At 38.8% G+C, this 21,629-nt stretch overlaps 1 protein-coding gene across 1 annotated transcript; it reads right to left on the reverse strand.

The window, feature by feature from the left end:
- Window positions 1–21,063: 21,063 nt before the first annotated feature.
- On the reverse strand, window positions 21,064–21,380 carry LOC125401197 (large ribosomal subunit protein eL38). The gene has a single exon (XM_048435412.3). The coding sequence runs from the start codon at window positions 21,321–21,323 to the stop codon at window positions 21,111–21,113; it is 213 nt and encodes a 70-aa protein (XP_048291369.1). The 5' UTR covers window positions 21,324–21,380; the 3' UTR covers window positions 21,064–21,110.
- Window positions 21,381–21,629: the final 249 nt, after the last annotated feature.

A 21,629-nucleotide genomic window follows, 5' to 3' on the forward strand; every position in this document is an offset into this window, starting at 1 on the left:
CACATAACATTGACTAGCATAGATAAATAAACCTGTGCATTATCATTTAAAAATGTTGAAGACAAAGATGCTTCAGAAATGTATTAATATTGGAAAATTAACAGCAGAATTTATGTACACCAGGTTGATAAAAAAATCTACACAATAATATTAAAAGAGTGCAAGCAGCAAGGTAATTATATCAGATTATTATATCTGATATTGTCAGCTACCATGTAACAGTTAAAGTTACCATGTTTCGCAGGAAATACTAAAATCAGTCGTAAAGAGATTTTCCTCCAAGACGTTCACCAACTTAGAGCTCACACTTCCCTGTCAATCTGATTCTTTCCAAAATCAGAGTTCCCACCACGAATTTCTGCCAATTGTCATTCTGTCTATCTTCCTTAGTGAGGCTTTCTCAGGGAAGGGAAGTTAGTGGCCCTGGGACATTCGGAAACTGCACATTCAGCAACTGCAGTTGCAGCTGCTCTGTCACCGCTGTCATCTCAAGGCTTTTCCAAGGCCCTGGCTAAAGAGGTCCTGGCACCTGGCAGTGACAAATTAGGGGCTCCGAGAGATTCCCATGCAAGCAGATAAAGGCCAGGAGAGTCAGACCTTCACACAATGCAAACAATGTACATATCACCACCTTCACATAGCTGATGCCTGTGTCATGCATGAAAAGATAAAGAGCATTGCTAAAAGCAGAAATAACACTTCTGAACATGATTTTTGATGAAATGGTTTCCCTCAAGACTGCTAACAACAGGTTGTCTTCACTAGGTGGGGTAGCCACATAACGTGCATAGCCTCGCAAAAGACATTGAAAACGTTCCTGCAGTTTAATTTCGTATTAAAATTAGATTCTACTTTGAAATATGAAATAGTTGAAGTAACTAATTTGCAATGCCTCGGTGAAAAGTTTTCCAACCCTAATTAACTCCTCCAGTCTCATAAGACTTTCTCAGTTGGCCCAGAAATATGTCTATAAGAATTGTGAAGAGAAATTAAACTGTTACTGGCATAGATGGTAACAAAGAGATAAGTAGAAAAATCAAGCTTTTACCAAGGGTGGATGTTAGGAAGAGATGGCAGTGAAAGCTGTGGGCCCAGAATAACGTTATCATTTGCAACCAGAGTAACTCATACGGCACTGCTTATTTTCCTTCATATATATAGTCCCTTCGGATTTCCAGGTCTTCAAGGCATTGGAAACGAAATACTTGTTTACAGGAAAACGGCTATTTAGACATTTTCCTTATCCAAATATACCTAGGTAAACTGGCATAGATAATTGTTGCTGCATTTTCTTCTGAGAGTTGTCATTAAAATGAGAAAAAGATTCACCCAAAATAAGAAAATCATTCTTTCAGCTTCAAAACATCCAACACTTTCTGTTACCAGTCCTCAAATTAGCAAAAGCTCTGAATTTGATTCCCCTGCCAGTTAGGTGACAGGAATCCTACTGGATCTACCCATACCAAGAGATGGACTGTAAGAATTCATTAGAACCAATTAATTCACCCATATTTTTAGAGACACTAAAATACTCCCTGACTTTTCCATCCCTGGTGTCAGGCAACCACAGTGTTCTTTCCATGAGTCTCTATAAGTGAGCAAAGATGATAAAAAGTCTTAGAAAGGTCAAACTTGCTAGGTCTGGAGCAAGTGGACTGATTTGGTTCCATGACTTCCAGTCTTGGCCATGTTAGTCATTGCCCATAACTCAGTCTGGGGACAAGCCAGCAGTCTACATGCCTAGGAGCCCCCAGCTACTGTGGGAATTTAAAACTGTGAACCAGGATATATAAAACTCATCTTGGAAAAATGAGATCTCTTCACTACTTTATATTCTCTGAGCTTAGCTTTGACCTACTTTCCTTTTTCTGACATAAACTGTATAATTTATAAAATAATTTCAGAGTCCAAAATGAATAGAAATACATATCTGATTAGATTGTATAAGTTTATCCAAGGCATATTTTATGTGCATACAACATCGAAGTTTGAAAATAGTAGTTCTTGATTTGTATTCATAAGATAAAAATAATTTGATATATTTGATTTAATGTGCATTTCTCACCAGTTGTTTTAGTCTACAAGAAATTAACATTTCTGCCCCCGCCAGCCATCCCAGCTCCCATCCAGAGGGCCTTCGGAGTGGTGAGTTGATTCGGGTCCCCGCGGGCCCAGCGAGGGGGAGCTAGGACTCTCCCCGACCCCATAGACTCCCAGGTCAGCCTGCTCTGCTGGCTCCACCCTGCTAGCTTCCCCGCCAGCCATCCCAGCTTCCATCCAGAGGGCCTTCGGAGTGGTGAGTTGATTCGGGTCCCCGCGGGCCCAGCGAGGGGGAGCTAGGACTCTCCCCGACCCCATAGACTCCCAGGTCAGCCTGCTCTGCTGGCTCCACCCTGCTAGCTTCCCCGCCAGCCATCCCAGCTTCCATCCAGAGGGCCTTCGGAGTGGTGAGTTGATTCGGGTCCCCGCGGGCCCAGCGAGGGGGAGCTAGGACTCTCCCCGACCCCATAGACTCCCAGGTCAGCCTGCTCTGCTGGCTCCACCCTGCTAGCTTCCCCGCCAGCCATCCCAGCTTCTATCCAGAGGGCCTTCGGAGTGGTGAGTTGATTCGGGTCCCCGCGGGCCCAGCGAGGGGGAGCTAGGACTCTCCCTGACCCCATAGACTCCCAGGTCAGCCTGTTTGCTGGCTCCACCCTGCTAGCTTCCCCGCCAGCCATCCCAGCTCCCATCCAGAGGGCCTTCGGAGTGGTGAGTTGATTCGGGTCCCCGCGGGCCCAGCGAGGGGGAGCTAGGACTCTCCCCGACCCCATAGACTCCCAGGTCAGCCTGCTCTGCTGGCTCCACCCTGCTAGCTTCCCCGCCAGCCATCCCAGCTTCTATCCAGAGGGCCTTCGGAGTGGTGAGTTGATTCGGGTCCCCGCGGGCCCAGCGAGGGGGAGCTAGGACTCTCACTGAACCCCATAGACTCCCAGGTCAGCCTGTTTGCTGGCTCCACCCTGCTAGCTTCCCCGCCAGCCATCCCAGCTTCCATCCAGAGGGCCTTCGGAGTGGTGAGTTGATTCGGGTCCCCGCGGGCCCAGCGAGGGGGAGCTAGGACTCTCCCTGACCCCATAGACTCCCAGGTCAGCCTGCTCTGCTGGCTCCACCCTGCTAGCTTCCCCGCCAGCCATCCCAGCTTCCATCCAGAGGGCCTTCGGAGTGGTGAGTTGATTCGGGCCCACGACAGGGGCCCAGCGAGGGGGAGCTAGGACTCTCCCCGACCCCATAGACTCCCAGGTCAGCCTGCAGTGCTGTTTCCACCCTGCTAGGCTCTCCCACCTGCCATCCCAGCTTCCATCCAGGTACAAATTTCTATATTTCTCCCCTCCCACTGAGCCCATAAAATTTCCCCAGCTCAGCTGCCTTGCACACTGGGCCTGCTCTATAGGGGCATCACGGACAGAAGCAGTGCCTGTGGTTCAATACCCTGCTTGGGGAAAGGTAGGCATTCTATCAGTGAACTCCCTGCCCAACAAGGGAACCTGACCCGATACCAGAAGTTCCAATAGAGAGCATTTGATCGAAGAGATGGGCAGACGCCAAGGCAAGACCTCCTCCAACAATCTGAAAAACAACATGAAAATATCGGATCCCAATGACCCTACAACAGAAGGATTTGAACACTCTAACCCAGATGAAGTGGAAAAAAGTGCCATTATGAAAGCAATAGAGTCCCTTAAACAGGATATGAATAACTCCCTTAAGGAACTGGTCGAGAAGTATAACAAAAAGTTTGAAGAAATGAGTATAGAAATGGATGAGAAATATAACAAAAAGTTTGAAGAAATAAGTAAATCCGTGAGTGATACCCTGAGAAACCAAGAAAAAACAATCAAACAAGTAAAGGAAACAGTCCAAGAATTGAAAACTGAAATGGAGGCAATGAAGAAAACACAAAACGAGAACCGGCTGGATATGGAAAACCTAGGTAAACGAGCGGAGACTACAGAATCAAGCATAACCAATAGAATACAAGAGATAGAAGAACGAATCTCAGATTCTGAAGATACCATAGAGAAAATAAATGCTCTGGTCAGAGAAAACGGCAAATCCAACAAATTCTCTTCACAAAACATTCAGGAAATCTGGGACACAATAAAAAAACCAAATCTAAGAATAATAGGGATTGAAGAAGGAGAAGAACTGCAGATCAAAGGCCCAGAAAATATATTCAACAAAATTATAGAAGAAAACTTTCCCAATCTAAAGACCGATATTCCTATGAAGGTTCAAGAAGCATAGAGAACACCGAATAGATTGGATCAGAAAAAAACATCCCCGCGCCATATAATAATCAAAACACAAAACATAAATATTAAAGAAAAAATTTTAAGAGCTGCAAAGGAAAAAGGTCAAGTAACTTATAAAGGTAAACCTATCAGGCTTACACCGGATTTCTCTATGGAAACCATGAAAGCCAGAAGATCCTGGATAGAGGTACTGCAGAAACTAAGAGACCATGGATGCAAACCCAGACTACTATACCCAGCCAAGCTATTGTTCACTATCAACGGAGAAAACAAAATATTCCAGGATAAAAACAAATTTAAACAATACGTAGCTACTAATCCAGCCTTACAGAGAATATTAGAAGGAAAATCACTACCGAAGGAATCCAACATTCCCAACACGATCTACAATAACTCGAACATCTAGCGACCATTCACAAGCACAAATCAAAGAAGAAAAACACATACACTCTACTACTTAAAAAAAAAAAAAATGACCGGAGTCAACAACCACTGGTCATTAATATCACTTAATATCAATGGACTCAATTCACCTATAAAGAGGCACAGACTTAGAGATTGGATACGAAAACAGGATCCAACATTCTGCTGTTTACAAGAAACACACCTCAACCACAAAGACAGACACTTACTCAGAGTAAAGGGTTGGGAAAAGGTTTTCCAAGCAAATGGACCTAAGAAACAAGCGGGTGTGGCCATTCTAATATCTAACAAAATCGACTTCAAACTAAAATCAATCAGAAGAAATGGAGATGGACATTTCATACTCATAACTGGAACAATTCATCAGGAGGAAGTCTCAATCCTGAATATCTATGCTCCTAATATAAAGGCACCCACATATGTAAAAGAAACTCTTCTAGAACTCAAGGCGGTCATCAAACCACACACACTAATAGTAGGAGACTTCAACACTCCTCTCTCACCAATGGACAGGTCAATCAGACAGAAACCAAACAGAGAATTGAGAGACCTATTGGAGGTATTGAATCAAATGGACTTAACAGACATCTATAGAACACTCCATCCAAATAGGAAAGAATATACCTTTTTCTCTGCAGCTCATGGAACCTTCTCGAAAATTGACCACATACTCGGTAACAAAGCAAACTTCCACAGATACAGAAAAATATTAGTAACTACCTGTGTCTTGTCAGATCACCATGGACTAAAATTAGAATTCAACAACAATGCTCCCCCCAGGAAGCCAACAAACTCATGGAAACTGAACAGTCAACTACTAAATCACCCCTGGGTCAAGGAAGAAATAAAGAAAGAAATTAATCTCTTCCTTGAATTTAATGAAAATAAAGACACAACATACTCAAACCTATGGGACACTATGAAAGCAGTGCTAAGAGGAAAGTTCATAGCACTAAGTGCCCAATTAAAGAAAGCGGAGAAAGCACACATTGGAGACTTAACAGCACACTTGAAAGCTCTAGAAAAAAAAGAAGCTGATTCACCCAGGAGGTCTAGAAGACTGGAAATAATCAAACTGAGGGCTGAAATCAACAAAATAGAAACAGAGAAAACAATCCAAAGAATCAATGAATCAAAAAGCTGGTTCTTGGAGAAAATCAACAAGATTGACAAACCCCTATCCAAGTTAATCAAACGGCAGAGAGAGAACATGCAAATTAATAAGATCAGAAATGAAAAGGGGGACATAACCACAGACACAGAGGAAATTCAGAGAATCATTAGATCTTACTATGAAAGTTTATATGCCACAAAGTTGGAAAATGTAAAAGAAATGGACATTTTTTTAGATAAATACCATATACCAAAGTTGAACCAAGAACAGGTGAACAATCTAAATAGACCTGTTAGTCGTGAAGAGTTAGAAGCTGTTATCAAAAATCTCCCTACCAAAAAAAGCCCAGGACCAGATGGTTTCAATGCAGAATTCTACCAGAACTTCCAGGAAGAGCTAATACCTATACTCCTTAACGTATTCCACAATATAGAAACAGAAGAGTCACTGCCTAACTCCTTTTATGAAGCTACAGTTACCCTAATACCAAAACCACACAAAGACACAACCAAGAAAGAGAATTACAGGCCAATCTCACTCATGAACATCGACGCGAAAATTCTCAATAAAATACTGGCAAACCGAATCCAAGAGCACATTAGAAAAATTATCCATTATGATCAAGTCGGCTTCATTCCAGAGATGCAGGGCTGGTTCAACATACGCAAATCTATCAATGTAATCCATCATATAAATAAACTGAAAGAAAAAAACCATATGATCATCTCACTAGATGCTGAAAAAGCATTTGACAAAATTCAACACCCATTTATGATAAAGGTGTTGGAGAGACTGGGGATACAAGGATCATACCTAAATATAATAAAAGCAATATACACCAAGCCGACAGCTAACATCAAACTGAATGGAGAGAAACTCAAAGCCTTTCCACTAAAATCAGGAACGCGACGAGGCTGTCCACTCTCTCCATACCTCTTCAATATAGTGCTTGAAGTTCTAGCAATAGCAATAAGACAACATAAGGGGATCACGGGGATTCGAATTGGAAAGGATGAAGTTAAACTTTCGTTATTTGCTGACGATATGATAGTGTACATAAGCGACCCCAAAAACTCTACCAAAGAACTCCTACAGCTGATAAACACCTTTAGTAACGTGGCAGGATACAAGATCAACTCCCAAAAATCAGTGGCCCTCCTATACACAAAGGATAAAGAAGCAGAGAGGGAAATCAGAGAAGCATCACCTTTCATGATAGCCACAAATAGCATAAAATATCTTGGGGTAACTCTAACCAAGGAAGTGAAAGACCTATTTGACAAGAACTTTAAGTCTTTGAAGAAAGAAATTGAGGAGGATACCAGAAAGTGGAAAGACCTCCCCTGCTCTTGGATTGGGAGAATCAACATAGTAAAAATGGCAATTCTACCAAAAGCAATCTATAGATTCAATGCAATCCCCATCAAAATCCCATCAAACTTCTTCACAGACCTTGAGAGAACAATAATCAAGTTTATATGGCAAAACAAAAAACCCAGGATAGCCAAAACAATCTTATACAATAAAAGAACTTCTGGAGGCATTACCATCCCTGACTTCAAACTCTATTATAGAGCTACAGTATTGAAAACAGCTTGGTATTGGCATAAGAACAGAGAAGTCGACCTATGGAATCGAATAGAAGACCCAGATATTAACCCACAATCTTATGAACACCTAATTTTCGACAAGGGAGCTAAAGGTATACAATGGAAGAAGGAAAGCATCTTTAACAAATGGTGCTGGCATAACTGGATGTCAACCTGTAAAAAAATGAAAGTAGATCCATATCTATCACCATGCACAAAACTCAAGTCCAAATGGATTAAAGACATCAACATTAATCCGTCCACTTTGAACCTGATAGAAGAGAAAGTGGGAAGTAGTCTACAAGATTTAGGCACAGGAGGCCTCTTCCTAAGTAGGACCCCAGCAGCGCAGACAATAAGAGAAACAATGAATAAATGGGATCTACTGAAACTGGGAAGCTTCTGTAAAGCAAAGGACACTGTCAGTAGGACAAAAAGGCTGCCTTCTGACTGGGAGAAGATCTTCACCAACCCCTCATCAGACAAAGGTCTGATCTCCAAAATATACAAAGAACTCAAGAAACTAGGCACTAAAACTCTAATTAACCCAATTAAAAAATGGGGTACTGAACTTAACAGAGAATTCACAACAGATGAAATTCGAATGGCCAGAAGACACTTAAGGTCATGCTCAACCTCCTTAGCGATCAGGGAAATGCAAATTAAAACCACTTTGAGATACCATCTTACACCTGTCAGAATAGCTAAAGTCAAAAACACCAACGATAGCCTATGCTGGAGAGGATGTGGGGTGAGGGGAACACTCATCCATTGTTGGTGGGAATGCAAACTCGTGCAGCCACTGTGGAAATCAGTGTGGCGGTTTCTCAGGAAACTGGGAGTCAACCTCCCTCAGGACCCAGCAATTCCACTCTTGGGAATATACCCTAAAGATTCCCTAACATACTACAAAAGCATTTGTTCAACTATGTTCATAGCTGCACTATTTGTAATAGCCAGAACATGGAAACAACCTAGGTGCCCCTCAATAGAAGAATGGTTAAAAAAGGTGTGGAACATATATACATTAGAGTTTTACTCGGCAGTTAAAAACAATGACATCTTGAATTTTGCATGCAAATGGATGGAAATAGAAAACGCTTTACTGAGTGAGGTAAGCCAGACCCAAAAAGAGGAACACGGTATGTATTCACTCATAAGTGGATTCTAACCATAATTAAAGGTCTTTGAGCCTATTATTTGTGATCCTAGAGAAGCTAAATAAGAAGATGAACCTGATGAAGATTATTTAGCTATCCTCCAGGAGGTAGGAAATAGACAAGAGTCCCAGGTAACCTCGGGTGCATGGGGGGGTGGGAGGGTCGATGGAGGGGGAGAGGGCTAGAGAGAAGGGAGTAGGGGAGGAACGGGGAAAGCTTGGTGGCCGGGGATGGGGGGGAGGGAGGTAGGAGGAATATGGGATCAGGGAACAATATATTTCAACTAAGGGAGCCATTTTAGGGTTTACAGGAGACTTGATTATATATGGGATCCCAGGTCCAAAGAGAAATCCCCCAGATTGTTCTCTGGACAGAGGAGAGGGTGCCTGAATCGGCCGTGGCCCATGACCATACTGATGTATATTTTGCTTATCACCATAGATCCTTCGTCTGGCGAAGGACAGCTATGCAGTCGGAGGCCCACATTGGAGCAACAGATTGAGCCCCCCGAGGTCCGGAGGGGGAGCGGAAGGAGGAGGAACATGAAAGACGAAATCAGTACTGCGAGGGATGCTATCACCCACTGATACAAGGGAACGGATCTGATGAGAATTTACCAGGGCCAGTCGGACTGGGACTGAACGAGGACGTGATCTAGCCAGATTCTCGGAATTTGGCCGGATTCTCTGACTGTGGCTGGCCTGGGGTCTTTCTGAAATGCCATTGACTATGACACTGGGACCTGTTTCCTCTGCATATGCTGGATTTTGGGGATCCAGTCTGTTTGGACGCTCGCCTTCCTGGACCTGGAGGGAGGGGGAGGGAGTTGCAGCTTCCCACAGGGCAGGAAACCCTGACTGCCCTGGGGGACGGAGGGGAAGGAGGGGGGGAGTGGGGGGAGTGGGAGGGTGTTGGGAGGGGGGGCGGAAATGGAAACTTTTATAATTTAATAAAATTTACTAAAAAAAAAAAAAAAAGAAAGAAATTAACATTTCTCCCATCAAAAGACATTCCCCAAGTGCCTGCTTATCAAATATGCAGTCCTCCTTTCTCCCTCTGTCTGGCAGTCTAATCCTGATATCTGAAAGCTTGTGCTGAGTCTATTGCTCTCTTCACAGGTATCCCAACCCCACTCCTCCTTCTGAGCTCCAAACAACTCTCTCTGAGGACTTAGACTGAGTGTTTTTTCATTCTTTCACTTCTTCCTTCTTCTGAGAACCTAATGCCATCATTTGAGTATCTCCCTGAGTGTCCGTACTTCACTTTTCCTTAGCATGGTCTCCTAAAATTCTGAGAACTTAAAGAGCCTGTTTGCAGGACAGACTGTCTGCTCTTGAAATCAACAGTTGTGCTTTCTCATAGCAAACCAGGACCACCTCTCTTATCTTGAGCACTAATTACCATTGAGTAACCACAGAACTTAGCTTCAATCATCATCAAGCTAAACTAGAACCTGCCAAGCTCAGTTACTGGCAAATAGAGATCCAAACACCAACTCAACAAAGTAGTGACAAGTATCAATACCAAAGTACGCAATCAATGATCCAACCCCAGATGCTCAAGTTCCATCGTAAAAATACATGCAACATGAAAAGTCAAGACAATAAATTTTCTCAAAAATTATTAATTCCATGGCTATTATCCCTTGTGAAGGCAAATTAGATAATATTCAAGACTTTGAATGCAAAATAAAAACTGTGAATCTGTTCACAAAACTTAAAAGAGGCATAAATAAATACTGAAATAAAGATCAATAAAAGTATAAACAACTGATTGAATAAGGAAAATGTCAAGACATAAAGCCAGAAATAGAAATACCAAAGAATATCCTAATTGAAATGAGTAATTCAGCAAATATAATACTCAGTAGAAAACCTAACCGATAAAATGGATCAATTTTAAGACAGAATATTAGGGCATGAATTTATAGTACAGGAATTGTATTATTCAATCAAATAAAATGATAAATTTTGAAAAGAATGGAACATACAGGATCTTTAGAAATGAATATAATGTTAAAACCTACAATTAGGAATAGAAGTAGAAAAAAATCCACATCAAAGGCATAGAAAATAATTTCAATAAAATCATAGAAGAAACGTTTCAAAATCTAGAGACTGAGATGGCTATTCACATGCAAGAATCATACAGACCAGCAAATAGACAGGACCAGAAAGACAATTCCCTGTGTGATGTAACAGTGCAAACATTAAGTGCACAAAAAAAAGTGAACATACTGAAAACTGCAGGAGAGAAGGCTCACATATAAATGTATCTGAGTCTTCAATGGAAGCTTTAAAAATCATAATGCTTAGACTGATTTTTGTACATGTTCTGAAAAAGCACATATAGCAACCCAGAGCATGATACCCACCAAAGCAATCTGTCATAACTGAATGATAAAGTAGCTTACCATAACAAAAATAAAGATAAGTGTACTCGTGACCACCAATAAGTCCTATGGAGGGCACAGGAAAGAATACTTCAGTTCCAAGAAAGAATGTGTGTTCAAAATGCTACAGGTTAAAACAATCAGTGTTAGATAACTGACAAAGCAAAGAAGGACCAAGATAACAAACACCACAAAATTAACAAAATAGCATGAATCAGTACACCTACATGATAGATACTGTGAATATCAATGGCCTCAATTCCCTCCAAGATCAACAACAAAACAGGAAGGTTCACAAACTCTAGTCTTAGTTACAACAATAAGAAAAGGGAATAAACGGGATACAAATAGGGAAAGAAATTTTTAAAAATTTGTGTTAAATGGTTTATTTTGAAAGATCCTAAAGATTCAACCAAAAATCTCTGACAGCTGGTACACAGTTTTAAAAACATGGTAGGATACAAAGTTAACACACAAAAAAACAATAATCTTCCCATATAGCAGTGACAGGTATACAGGGGGAAAATCAAGAAAACAGTCCAGAACTAAATAAAAGACCTAGGACTATACCTAACCAAAGAGATAAGAACTTCAGATTCTGAGTCAAGGAAGTAAAGAAAACACAAAGAGACCTGAAAACCTCCCATGCTCACGAGTTATAATAATTAACCTCATGAAAATACCCATCCCACCAGAAGCAGTATACACATTCCACGAGAGCCAAACTCCAGAACCATCCTTTACAAACAGAAAAAATCCGAAATCTTTTGTGGAACCATCAATGACAAAAGCAAACCTAACCAATCTGAACCAAAAGAATTCTGCAGGCATCACCACACCCACTTTCAAGTTCTATTACTGAACCATCATAATAAGCCAGTGTAGTACTTGTACAGACACAGACATGCAAAACAATGGACAGGATCTCTATTCTATTAGGTCTAGGTATAAATCATAAAACAACAGCTGCCTGAATTTTATCAAAGATGCCAAAAACATACTTGGATGATAAGATAGCATCTTCAACTAACCGTGCTTAGAAAACTGGATACCAATCAGTAACAATCTGGAAATAAACCCTCATCGCTCACTCTGCACAAAACTCAATGAAGCCCTTCTCTTTCTGTCTCTGAAATATCCAGCTCTTCGCACACTGACTTCTCATTGCCCACTCACAAGGGAGGCAGTGTCTAACCCATTCTCTGACTACTCAGTTTCATCAATACATATTGATTCATTTGATTTTCAAGTTCTTTTCTTGGTGTGTTTGCCAATAAGCTTATTCATTTGTAATATTTTAATTACTTTCCAGTAAACTTTCTCATGTTAGGATTTTTTAGTTGTATTGTTTCTCTTTTATGTGGTTAGTCTTTCTGTAGGCTTTCCTTGGTTCTTTCTGAGAACCATATTCCAGTTATTAATATTCTCTATATTGATGTGAAGAAGATACTTTTTATTGATAGCTGTCTTATTAAATATTTCCTAACTACATATTCAAGCATTGTTGCATTCTGATGTGCTTTTAACAGAGACTTCTTTCTTTTCAATGTTTCTTCTCTCTCTTCTATGATTTCCATGAATCTTCTAGAGAAAATGTACATAAAGTTGTTTTCATATTTAGTTGCATTTTAATTATCTCTTCCAATATTCTTTTGGTCCAAAACCTCAGTAATATAAAATAGCCTCCAGGTGATATTTATGAGATAATTTACTATGTTATTTATTATGATCTCAGAGTAATTGGTTTCTTTTTTTTATATAATTGACAATTTTTCTAGTGTCTAATATGTAGTTCCATAATATGCCCCTGTATTTTTTTATTTGGGTCCCACTAGCTCATTCCAACATTTACGTTCAAAAATGTCTATTTAGTTAAGAGAGAAATCTTTAATTAAATAAATATAGATTCTAATAAATCATCTCTAGTAGATGTACAAGTTTTACAAAGTCATTTAATGCAATACCATAAAGATATTCTTTATAACGCTTAATAACAAAAGGAAATAAAGAGGGAAAACTAAGGCGGTCGTTATTCTTAGTAAACAGCCAGCATGTTTAAACACAAAATAAGGTTGAGCAATTCTGCTGTATCACTGTCATAATAGAACAATGTGCTTTTGTGAAGCTTATAGAGAATATCTGGCCTTTTGATTACAAGCTAAAAGCTTTTACAACTATGTTCATGTTTACAGAATACAAAGAAAGAATCGCTTACAGTACTTCCTTTTAGTCGACTGACTTACATACACAAAAGAACAAGAGAACGGGAGAGCAAGAGGATAACTTGAATGTCTTTTGTGTTATTTCTCCAAAATAGTTGCTTTGTTCCATGTACTTCGTGAGAGTGAGTTATGGTACCTGTGGTTGGTGTCCTGTTCTCGGAGGAGGCCTACTTTTCAGGAAACTGAGCAAAAAACTAAATGAAAGAAAAGTCTGGGCAAAGTGGATTTGTGAGGGGCAAGAAGACAGGAGGAGAAAATATTAAACAAAGCAGTGGTTCTCAACCTTTCTAATGCTGCAGTCCTTCTATACAATTTCTCATGTTGTGGTGACCCCCCAACCATAAAATTATTTCATTGCTACTCTATAACTGTAATTTTGGTACTGTTATGAATCATTATGTTACACAGGTTGTCTGTCATGTGACCCCAAGAGGGTCACAACCCACAGGTTGAGAACCTCTGAAAGGAACTGTCAAAAAATGTTGGGCTGGAAGAGCTAAGTAAGCAGCAAGGCTGGCCTGTGTCTGAGAAACAAGGCATAGGATTTCTCCAACATTTTGGTCTCAGAACTTATTGTATTCTTGAAATAACTGAAAAGTTCCATAGTTGTTTTTATATTGTTTTTATCTGCTGGTGCAATGTACCAGAAAGTAAAACAGAAAATATATTGTTTGATATCATTAATAGTGAAGTCATTGTATTTTTAAACGTTTGTGAATGTAAGCTTTACCAAATGACATAAGATGAACAGAGATGTATTTATCAGCTTGAACACCTTTCCTCCAAAATTAAGATGCTGTCAAGTGGCTAAAAATAAAAAATGAGGTCTTTAAAAATTATTTTTAAAAAATCCAGAAATCCTCTTCCTCATGGACAGGATAGAATGCCTTTGAAAGATCTTGTTGAAAGGACTCCATTCCATTGCCTTTGTGTTTGAGATGGATTTTGTAGCCTCCAGCTGACTTGGGATTCAACACAACATTTTGGAAATAGAGTGCCAAACAACCAAACTTACTCTACCTTACACTTGGAGTAAATAATCTCCAGGAATGGGAGGTCATAATTTTCCATATTTTATAAAACCTTTCATCTCAGGTATTTTCTGCCACTGTACAAGTAAATAGTTAAATTTGTGTTATTTACATTTCCTTCAACTCTCTACAATGATTGACCATGCAAGAGAGAACAGTATTTCTGTTTCCATGGTTTCTATGCCCAAACTATTGCAGTGTGTGGTAGAAGTATGTGACGAAATCCTTCCTCGGGGATCTGGAGTTGGAAAGGAGATGACCATTTTAATAGATTTTGCAGATACTTTTGAAAAATCCCTCTTTTGTGATTCTACAAGGATTCAACAAGTAACAAATATTTAAGTGATGAAATCAATTAAAATGTGAAATTTGACAAAAGTCTACTCGAAGAGGTGGGTTCATTTGTAGAAAAGACATATTGTTTCATCATACAAGGGAAATAATTTTTTAAAAAAACAAAAGAAATTTTATTGTGGGCTGGAGAAATGGGTCAGAGGTTAAGAGCACTGACTGCTCTTCCAGAGGTCCTGAGTTCAATTCCCGGCAACCACAAGGTCGCTCACAACTATGTGCAATGAGATCTGGTGCCCTGTTCTGGCCTGCAGACATACATGGAGGCAGAATGTTAAATACCTAATAAATAAATAAATCTAAAAAAAAGAAAAAGAAAAGAAAAAAAGAAATCTTATTGTGATGATCATTATGCTGGTCACCTGACTTCTCCTAGCTAACAGATGACTGACGTGGTGGATCAAGTGAGAGGACAGGGTTAGTGGACTGCAGGATTGGATTAGAAAATAGCATCCACGAGGGTGTACTAGATAGCAAAGGAGAGTTCAGGATGAACATTCAAGCAGTGGAATTCTTAAAATATATAAATGCATCTTATAGCAATACCAGAAGCAACTGCTGGAACTGGGGGTGAGGTGCACAAACAAGAATATGTTTCTCAGAACAGAATAACAAGAAATGACCCTTAGAATAGAATTCAGAAAAGGACTTGGATACAATAGAACCAAGTCCCTTGCTTTCTTGAGATTCATGGTTTAATTAAGTATATAATGAGAGCATTTTAAAAAATCATAAAGTGAGTACATTCAAGATCACAGCCAGTAAATTTCAAAAATCTCGTATTACATGATGATGACTATATTTAGCTATTTTATTGTCCTTAATTTTCTACACCCTTTAAGAATGAATTTGTCCTGTTGAAATAGGTCAGTGTCATTGTCTAATGGTTGGTAAAGAAAGATAAACAAAATAGGAAAACTTAATTATTTTGAAAATGCTCTTATTTGAGCCATTTAAAAATATATTCATTTGAACTGCTATCAAAATCTAGGTAAAAGGAATACGTAAAATTTCTGAAATGCATGTATACATAAAATTATCTGATATATCAAGCTGATCAATTTCTGTGATATCAGTAATTGTCAATTGACACAACCTGGACTCACTTGGGGAGAAAGTTTCAATGAAGGATTGTTACATTGGCCTGATCAATGTATCTCTTAATTGAACATATTCAGCTGGGAAGACCAACTATGAATAAACAGCACAATTTCCCCAACTGGACCAGAAATTGTGAAGTGTGAAGGAAACTATCTGAGTGTGTGTGAGCAAACAGGCAGCAATCCTCATGTTTACTTTCTCTCTGGTTTTAACTATGGATATGATCATTTAAAGACCTGCCTTGACTTACCAGCAACAGTGGGCTCTATCTACCTGGGAATTATAAGCTGAATAAATCATTTCTCTCTCCTCTGGGGTGCTCTTTGTCAGGATATCTTATCACGGCAAATAAATAAATAACACTCAGATGTATTCTATGACCAGACACGAACAAGCGCACACTTGACAGAGTAGTCATGGATCTTTGTTTTGCCTTCAGCAAGGCAGAGCTTTTCTTGTCTGTGAAGTAGGTGAAGAGTGAGAACAGATAATTATTTTTAAGGACAGCTGGGACTGAGTATTAGCAGCTAAAGACATAATAAGTTACTTACTGCTTCACAATAATTAAGTTACAGAACATTAATGATAACATATGCAGAATTTAAATGAGTTTTAGAGTGCTTGCTTATAGTAGACTGAATTTCAAAGTGTTCCTGCTTCCTTTCTCTGTTATCTTTCATCATGGTGTCTTAAATGCACCTTACGTAGGCCTTAGCTATTCTGTTTTCTGTTATTTCCATATAAGGCTGAAAATTGTTATATCAAAATCTGTGAAGAATTGTGTTGAAATTGTGATATGATTGCATTAAATCTGTAGATTTCATTTGGTATAATAATCTTACTGATCCATGAGCATGAGAAATTTCTGTCTGCTTATATCTACTTCAATTTCCTCAGTGTCTTAAAATTTTTATCATCCATGTTTTTCAGTTGATTGGTTAGAGTTACCCCATTATAGTGTATATTCCTTGATGATGTGGAAAAAAATGTTTTCCTGAATTCTTTCTCAGTCTGTCATGTGAATATAGGAAGACTACTGATTTTGTGATTTAATTTTCTATCATATTAATTTACTCAAACGTGTTTGTCAGATTTAGGTGTTTTCTTGTGGAATTTTTAGGGCCACTTGTATATACTATCAAATCATCTGCAAAAAATAATACTTTGACTTCTTAACTTTCTCCCTGTATCCCCTTGATCTCTAGATCTGGTTGTTCTAGCTCATATTTCAGGTTCTAAGTTGAATAGGTATGGTGAGAGTGAAAAACCTTGTCTTGTTCCTGCTTTTAATGGAAGTGCTTTGGCTTCTCTTCATTTAAATTGTTGTTGGCTATGGGCTTGCTGTAAATTGTGTTTATTGTGTTGAGGTATATTCCTTGTGTCCCGAATCTCTCTAGGACTTTTATCACGATGGTATGTTGTATTTTGTCAAAGGCTTTTTATGCATCTAATAAGGTGATATGCATTTTGTCTTTTAGTCTGTTTCAATAGTAGATTACATTAATCAAATTACAGTAGTTAAACCATCTCTCATCTCTAGGATGTAGCCTAATTGATCATATGGGTGGCCATTTTGATGTGATGCTGATTCAGGCTGCAAATATCTTACTGAGAATTTTAGCATCTACAAGGGAAATTGTACTGTAATTCTCTTTCTTTGTTGAGTCTTTATGTGGTTTGTATACCAAGACAGCTGTGACTTCATAAAACAAATTCAGTAGTGTTGATTCTGGCTCTATTTTGTGGAAAAATGTGATAAGAATTGGCATTAACTCTTCTTTGGAAATATGGTAGAATTGTGCACTAAAACCATCTGGCCCTGGACTTTACTGGTTTGGAAGATATCGAAATACTGGTCTTGTTTGGTTTTGTTGGGCACAATAGATATATCCAAACTGTGTAGCTGATCTTGATTTAACTTTTATAAATGGTATATACCTATAAAATTATCCATTTTTTTATAGAGTTTCAAATTTGGTAGAATTCAATTAAAAATATGTCCTTTTGATTATCTGGATTTCCTCAGTATCTATAGTTACAGCCCCTATTTTGTCTGCAATTTTATTCAGATCTTTTCTCTCTACGGCTAAGGGTTTGTCCATCATACTGATTTTTTTTCTCAAAGAAACAACGTATAATTTCACTGATTCTTTGAATTGATTTTGTGTTTCTATTTTATTGATTTCAGCCTTGAGTTTTATTATTTATTGCCATCTACACCATTTGGGTGTCATTTATTCTTTTTCTAAAACTTTCAAGTAACTGTATTGTTATCCGTATGAGATTTCTCCAATTCTTTTTAATGTTGATACTTATTGCTGTAAAATTGCCTCTCAACACATCTTCATTGTGTTCCTATAAGTTTGAGTATGTTGTGCTTTTATCTTCATTTAATTCTAGAAAGAATTTAACTTCTTTCTTGACCCATTTGTTTTTATTAATTAGTGATTTGTTCAGTTGTCCATGAGTTTGTAAGCTTATTGTTTCTGTTGTGGCTAATATCCAGTTTAATCTGTGCTGGTCAGATAGGATACAACATGGTATTTTGTATCTTTTAAGATTTACTTTGTATCTGAGTATGTGGTCAGTTTTGAAGAAAGTTCCATGAGGTGCTGAGAAGAAGATATATTCTTTTGTGTTTGGATAAAATGTTCTATAAATATTTGCTATGTCAATTTGATTTATTTGATTTAGCATCAGCATTTCTCTGAAGTTTGGTTTTGTCTGGATGACATGTGTATTGGTGAGCACCTTTATATTGAAATCACCCCTATCACTGTTAGGGTCAATATGTAATTTTAGTTGTAGTACTGTCCCCTTTATGAATTCAGGTGCCCTTGTATTTGGTGCATACATGCTAATAATTGCAATATTCTTCTGGTTGATTTCTATTTTGATGAGTTTGTACTGGCCTTCCCTCTCTCTTCTGATTAGTTTTCATTGTAACTTTATTTTGTCACATACGAAATACCTAAAGCAGTTTGCTTCTTAGGTCCATTGTTTTGATTATATTTTTCTAAATTTTTAACTTAGGTGATGTCTGTCCTTGATGTTAAGGTATGCTTCTTGGATTAAACAGAAGAATGAATCACATCTTCTGTTAGTCTGTGTCTTCTTATTGGGAAATTAATACCATCACGGATATTAAAAGTTATCGATTAATAGCACTTGTTGATTATCATTATTTTACTGTAGTGGTATGGGATTTTCTCCCCTTCTTTTAATTTTATGGTCTGATATTATTTATTTCCTGTACTTTCTTGGGTATTGTTAGCCTTGTCAAGATGAAGTTTTCTTTCTAGTGCCTTTTGCAATGCTGGATTTGTAGACAGATGCTACTTAAATTGGTTTCTATCAGGGATGTCTTTCTCCATCTATAGTAACTGAAGATGTTGCTGGCTATAGTAGTGTGAACTGGCATCTGTGATCTTTTAGAGTTTGCACAACATCTGTTTAGAACCTTCTGGCTTTTAGAATCTCCATAAAGAAAAAGTCAGCAGTTATTCTGATAGGTTTGCCTTTATATTTTACTTGGTTTTTCCCTTGACATTTTTAATATTCTTTTTTGTTCTGAGAGTTCAGTGTTTTGATTAATGCATCCCAAGAGAAATTTCTTTTCTGGTTCAGTCTGTTTGGTACCTGGTATATCTTTCACATCTTGATTGCCACCTGTATTTAATTAAGGTAAATTTTCTTCTATGATTTTATTCAAAATATTTTCTATGCCTTTGACTCAGGTTTGTTTTCTTATGCCTATTCCTATTTTTCTTAGATTTGGTCTTTTCACAGTATTGCAGAATTTCTGGATGTTTTCAGGCAGAAATTTTATATATTTACTCTGTTAATGGGTGTCTTTATTTTTTCTATCATGTTTTTAATGCCTGAGATTTTATGTCTCTTCTATTCTGTTGGTAAGGTTTTCCTCTGAGTTTCCTATTTGTGTTCTTAAATTTTTCATATCCAAATTTCTCACATTTTGGGTTTTATTTACTGATTCTATTTCCACTTTCATGTCATGAACTGTTTTTCTTTATTTCATTCATTGTTTGTTTATGTTATCATAGATTTCTTTAATGGATTTGTTCATTTCCTCATCACGGACCTCTAACATATTCATAAATGCTATTTTGAAGTCCTTGTGCTATGCTTCAGCTATTTTGCATTTCCCAGGGCCTGCTCAACTATAGTGGAAACACAGCATCCTGACTATCACTGAGTATGTTTTTGTGCTAGTATCTAGGTAGTTAGGTTTGGTATGATGCTAATTCTAGTTGCAGTGGTGTAGGAGGGACTTCTTTCTATGTTTTGCTTTCATTGGTTGAGTAAAGAGACTGCCTTGGCCTTTTGATAGGACTGCAGCTTAGATAGGCAGAGTAGACAGAACAGGATGTTGGGAGAAAGAAAGCAGGATCAGAGAGCCGCCCACCATGAAGCTGCCATATCAGACATGCTGAATCTTTCCAGGTAAGCCACAAGCTCATGGTGACATACAGGTTATTAGAAATGGGTTGAATCAAGATGTGAGAGTTAGCCAATAAGAGGCTAGAACTAATGGGTCAGGCAGTGTTTAAATGAATACAATTTGTGTGTTGTCATTTCAGGGTATAAGCTAACCAGGCAGCTGGGAGCAGAGTGGTGGGAAGCTTGTGTCTTGACTTGTTGGGCTCCATTTCTTGGTTGCCCATTCTGGTTCTTAGAAGAATGTGGTAGCTGTGTGTTGCCTGGTGAGAATTGTTTCTGGGATCTTTCCTATGTGTGACTAATGGAATTTACAAGTACAAACCATTTTAATGTTTGGGAGCTGACCCTTAGCGAGGAAAATGAGCTGGAAGGGATGTATCTGAGGGTATCTGCAAGGGGGAGGAAAGCAGGGTGTGCCACCAGGATCTGCTTAGTAACTGGTGAATGGGGACAGAGAGGGAGGAGAAGCCACAGCCAGGTAGTCAGTTACAGGTCTGCAGATGACACTAGAGGGTTGGATTGGAGAAAAGGAGGAAGAGTGAAGATCTGAAGATCACCTACCTGCCTCTCTGGTCAATCTGCTTCCCTTTTTGGCATTGCCAGCTGTTTTTCCAGGGAGTGCCTGTGGGAGTGGTCACCAAGACAAAGGGATGGAGGTTAAGGAGCCTGTAAGAAGAGATCTTTATGATTTTCTGGAGATGTGGGCAGAGAGGAAGGTAGGCCACAGAAGGGGGTCCTCTATAGAACTGTAGGTGAGACTGGGTAATTGATTTTGGAAGAGAAGAGGAAGAACAAAGGTATGAAGACCTCCTGCCTCTCTCCCTGGCCAGCATGGCTGGAGGGTTCCCAAAGAATTTCATTATATTTGGCTTCAGGAACATCATAGCACAGTATTGTAAATATTACCTATAAAAATGATTATTTTTATAATTTTTTTATCTTTTAGAGTTTTTAATAGTCAAACACAGAGGTCTGCTTCATTTCAGCTCCTTTACTGCCAAGCCAGGGGGCAGGGACTGTTTCAACTTCTCGGCTTTCTCCTTGTCCGTGATGACCAGGGTGTAAAGGTACCTGCTGCAGCGAACCTTGAACTTCACATTATCCTTGTTCTTCTTGATCTTGACAGATTTGGCATCCTTTCGCCGGGCCGTGAGCAGGAAGTCCTTGATTTCCTCAATTTTCCGAGGCATGGCGACGGGCGCTCGGCGCTGGAGACCGTACAGCGGCGAGAACCGAAAAGAACGGAAAAAGTATTTTTATAATTTTATATATATTTAAAACTTTGAAGTCTAAGATTATAGAATTACAGGCTACTCTGAGCTATTTAGAAATATGAATATAAGCCTATGGATTTTTATTATTGTCCCTATGAGTTAAGAACTATCAGAATCACCTTACAGTTTTTTAAAAAATAATAAATGATATTAACATCCTAACAACCAATGGTGCACTTTCTAGAATTCAGACTTAATAAAATTAAAAAATAGTTTAACTTA

Source organism: Myodes glareolus, chromosome 8 (genome assembly GCF_982192425.1).
Source record: "Myodes glareolus chromosome 8, mMyoGla1.1, whole genome shotgun sequence".
NCBI lineage: Eukaryota > Metazoa > Chordata > Mammalia > Rodentia > Cricetidae > Myodes > Myodes glareolus.

What these genes read in the sequence shown, in the direction of transcription:
- LOC125401197 (XM_048435412.3), bottom strand. Translation starts at nt 21,323, where the DNA reads ATGCCTCGGAAAATTGAGGAAATCAAGGACTTCCTGCTCACGGCCCGG.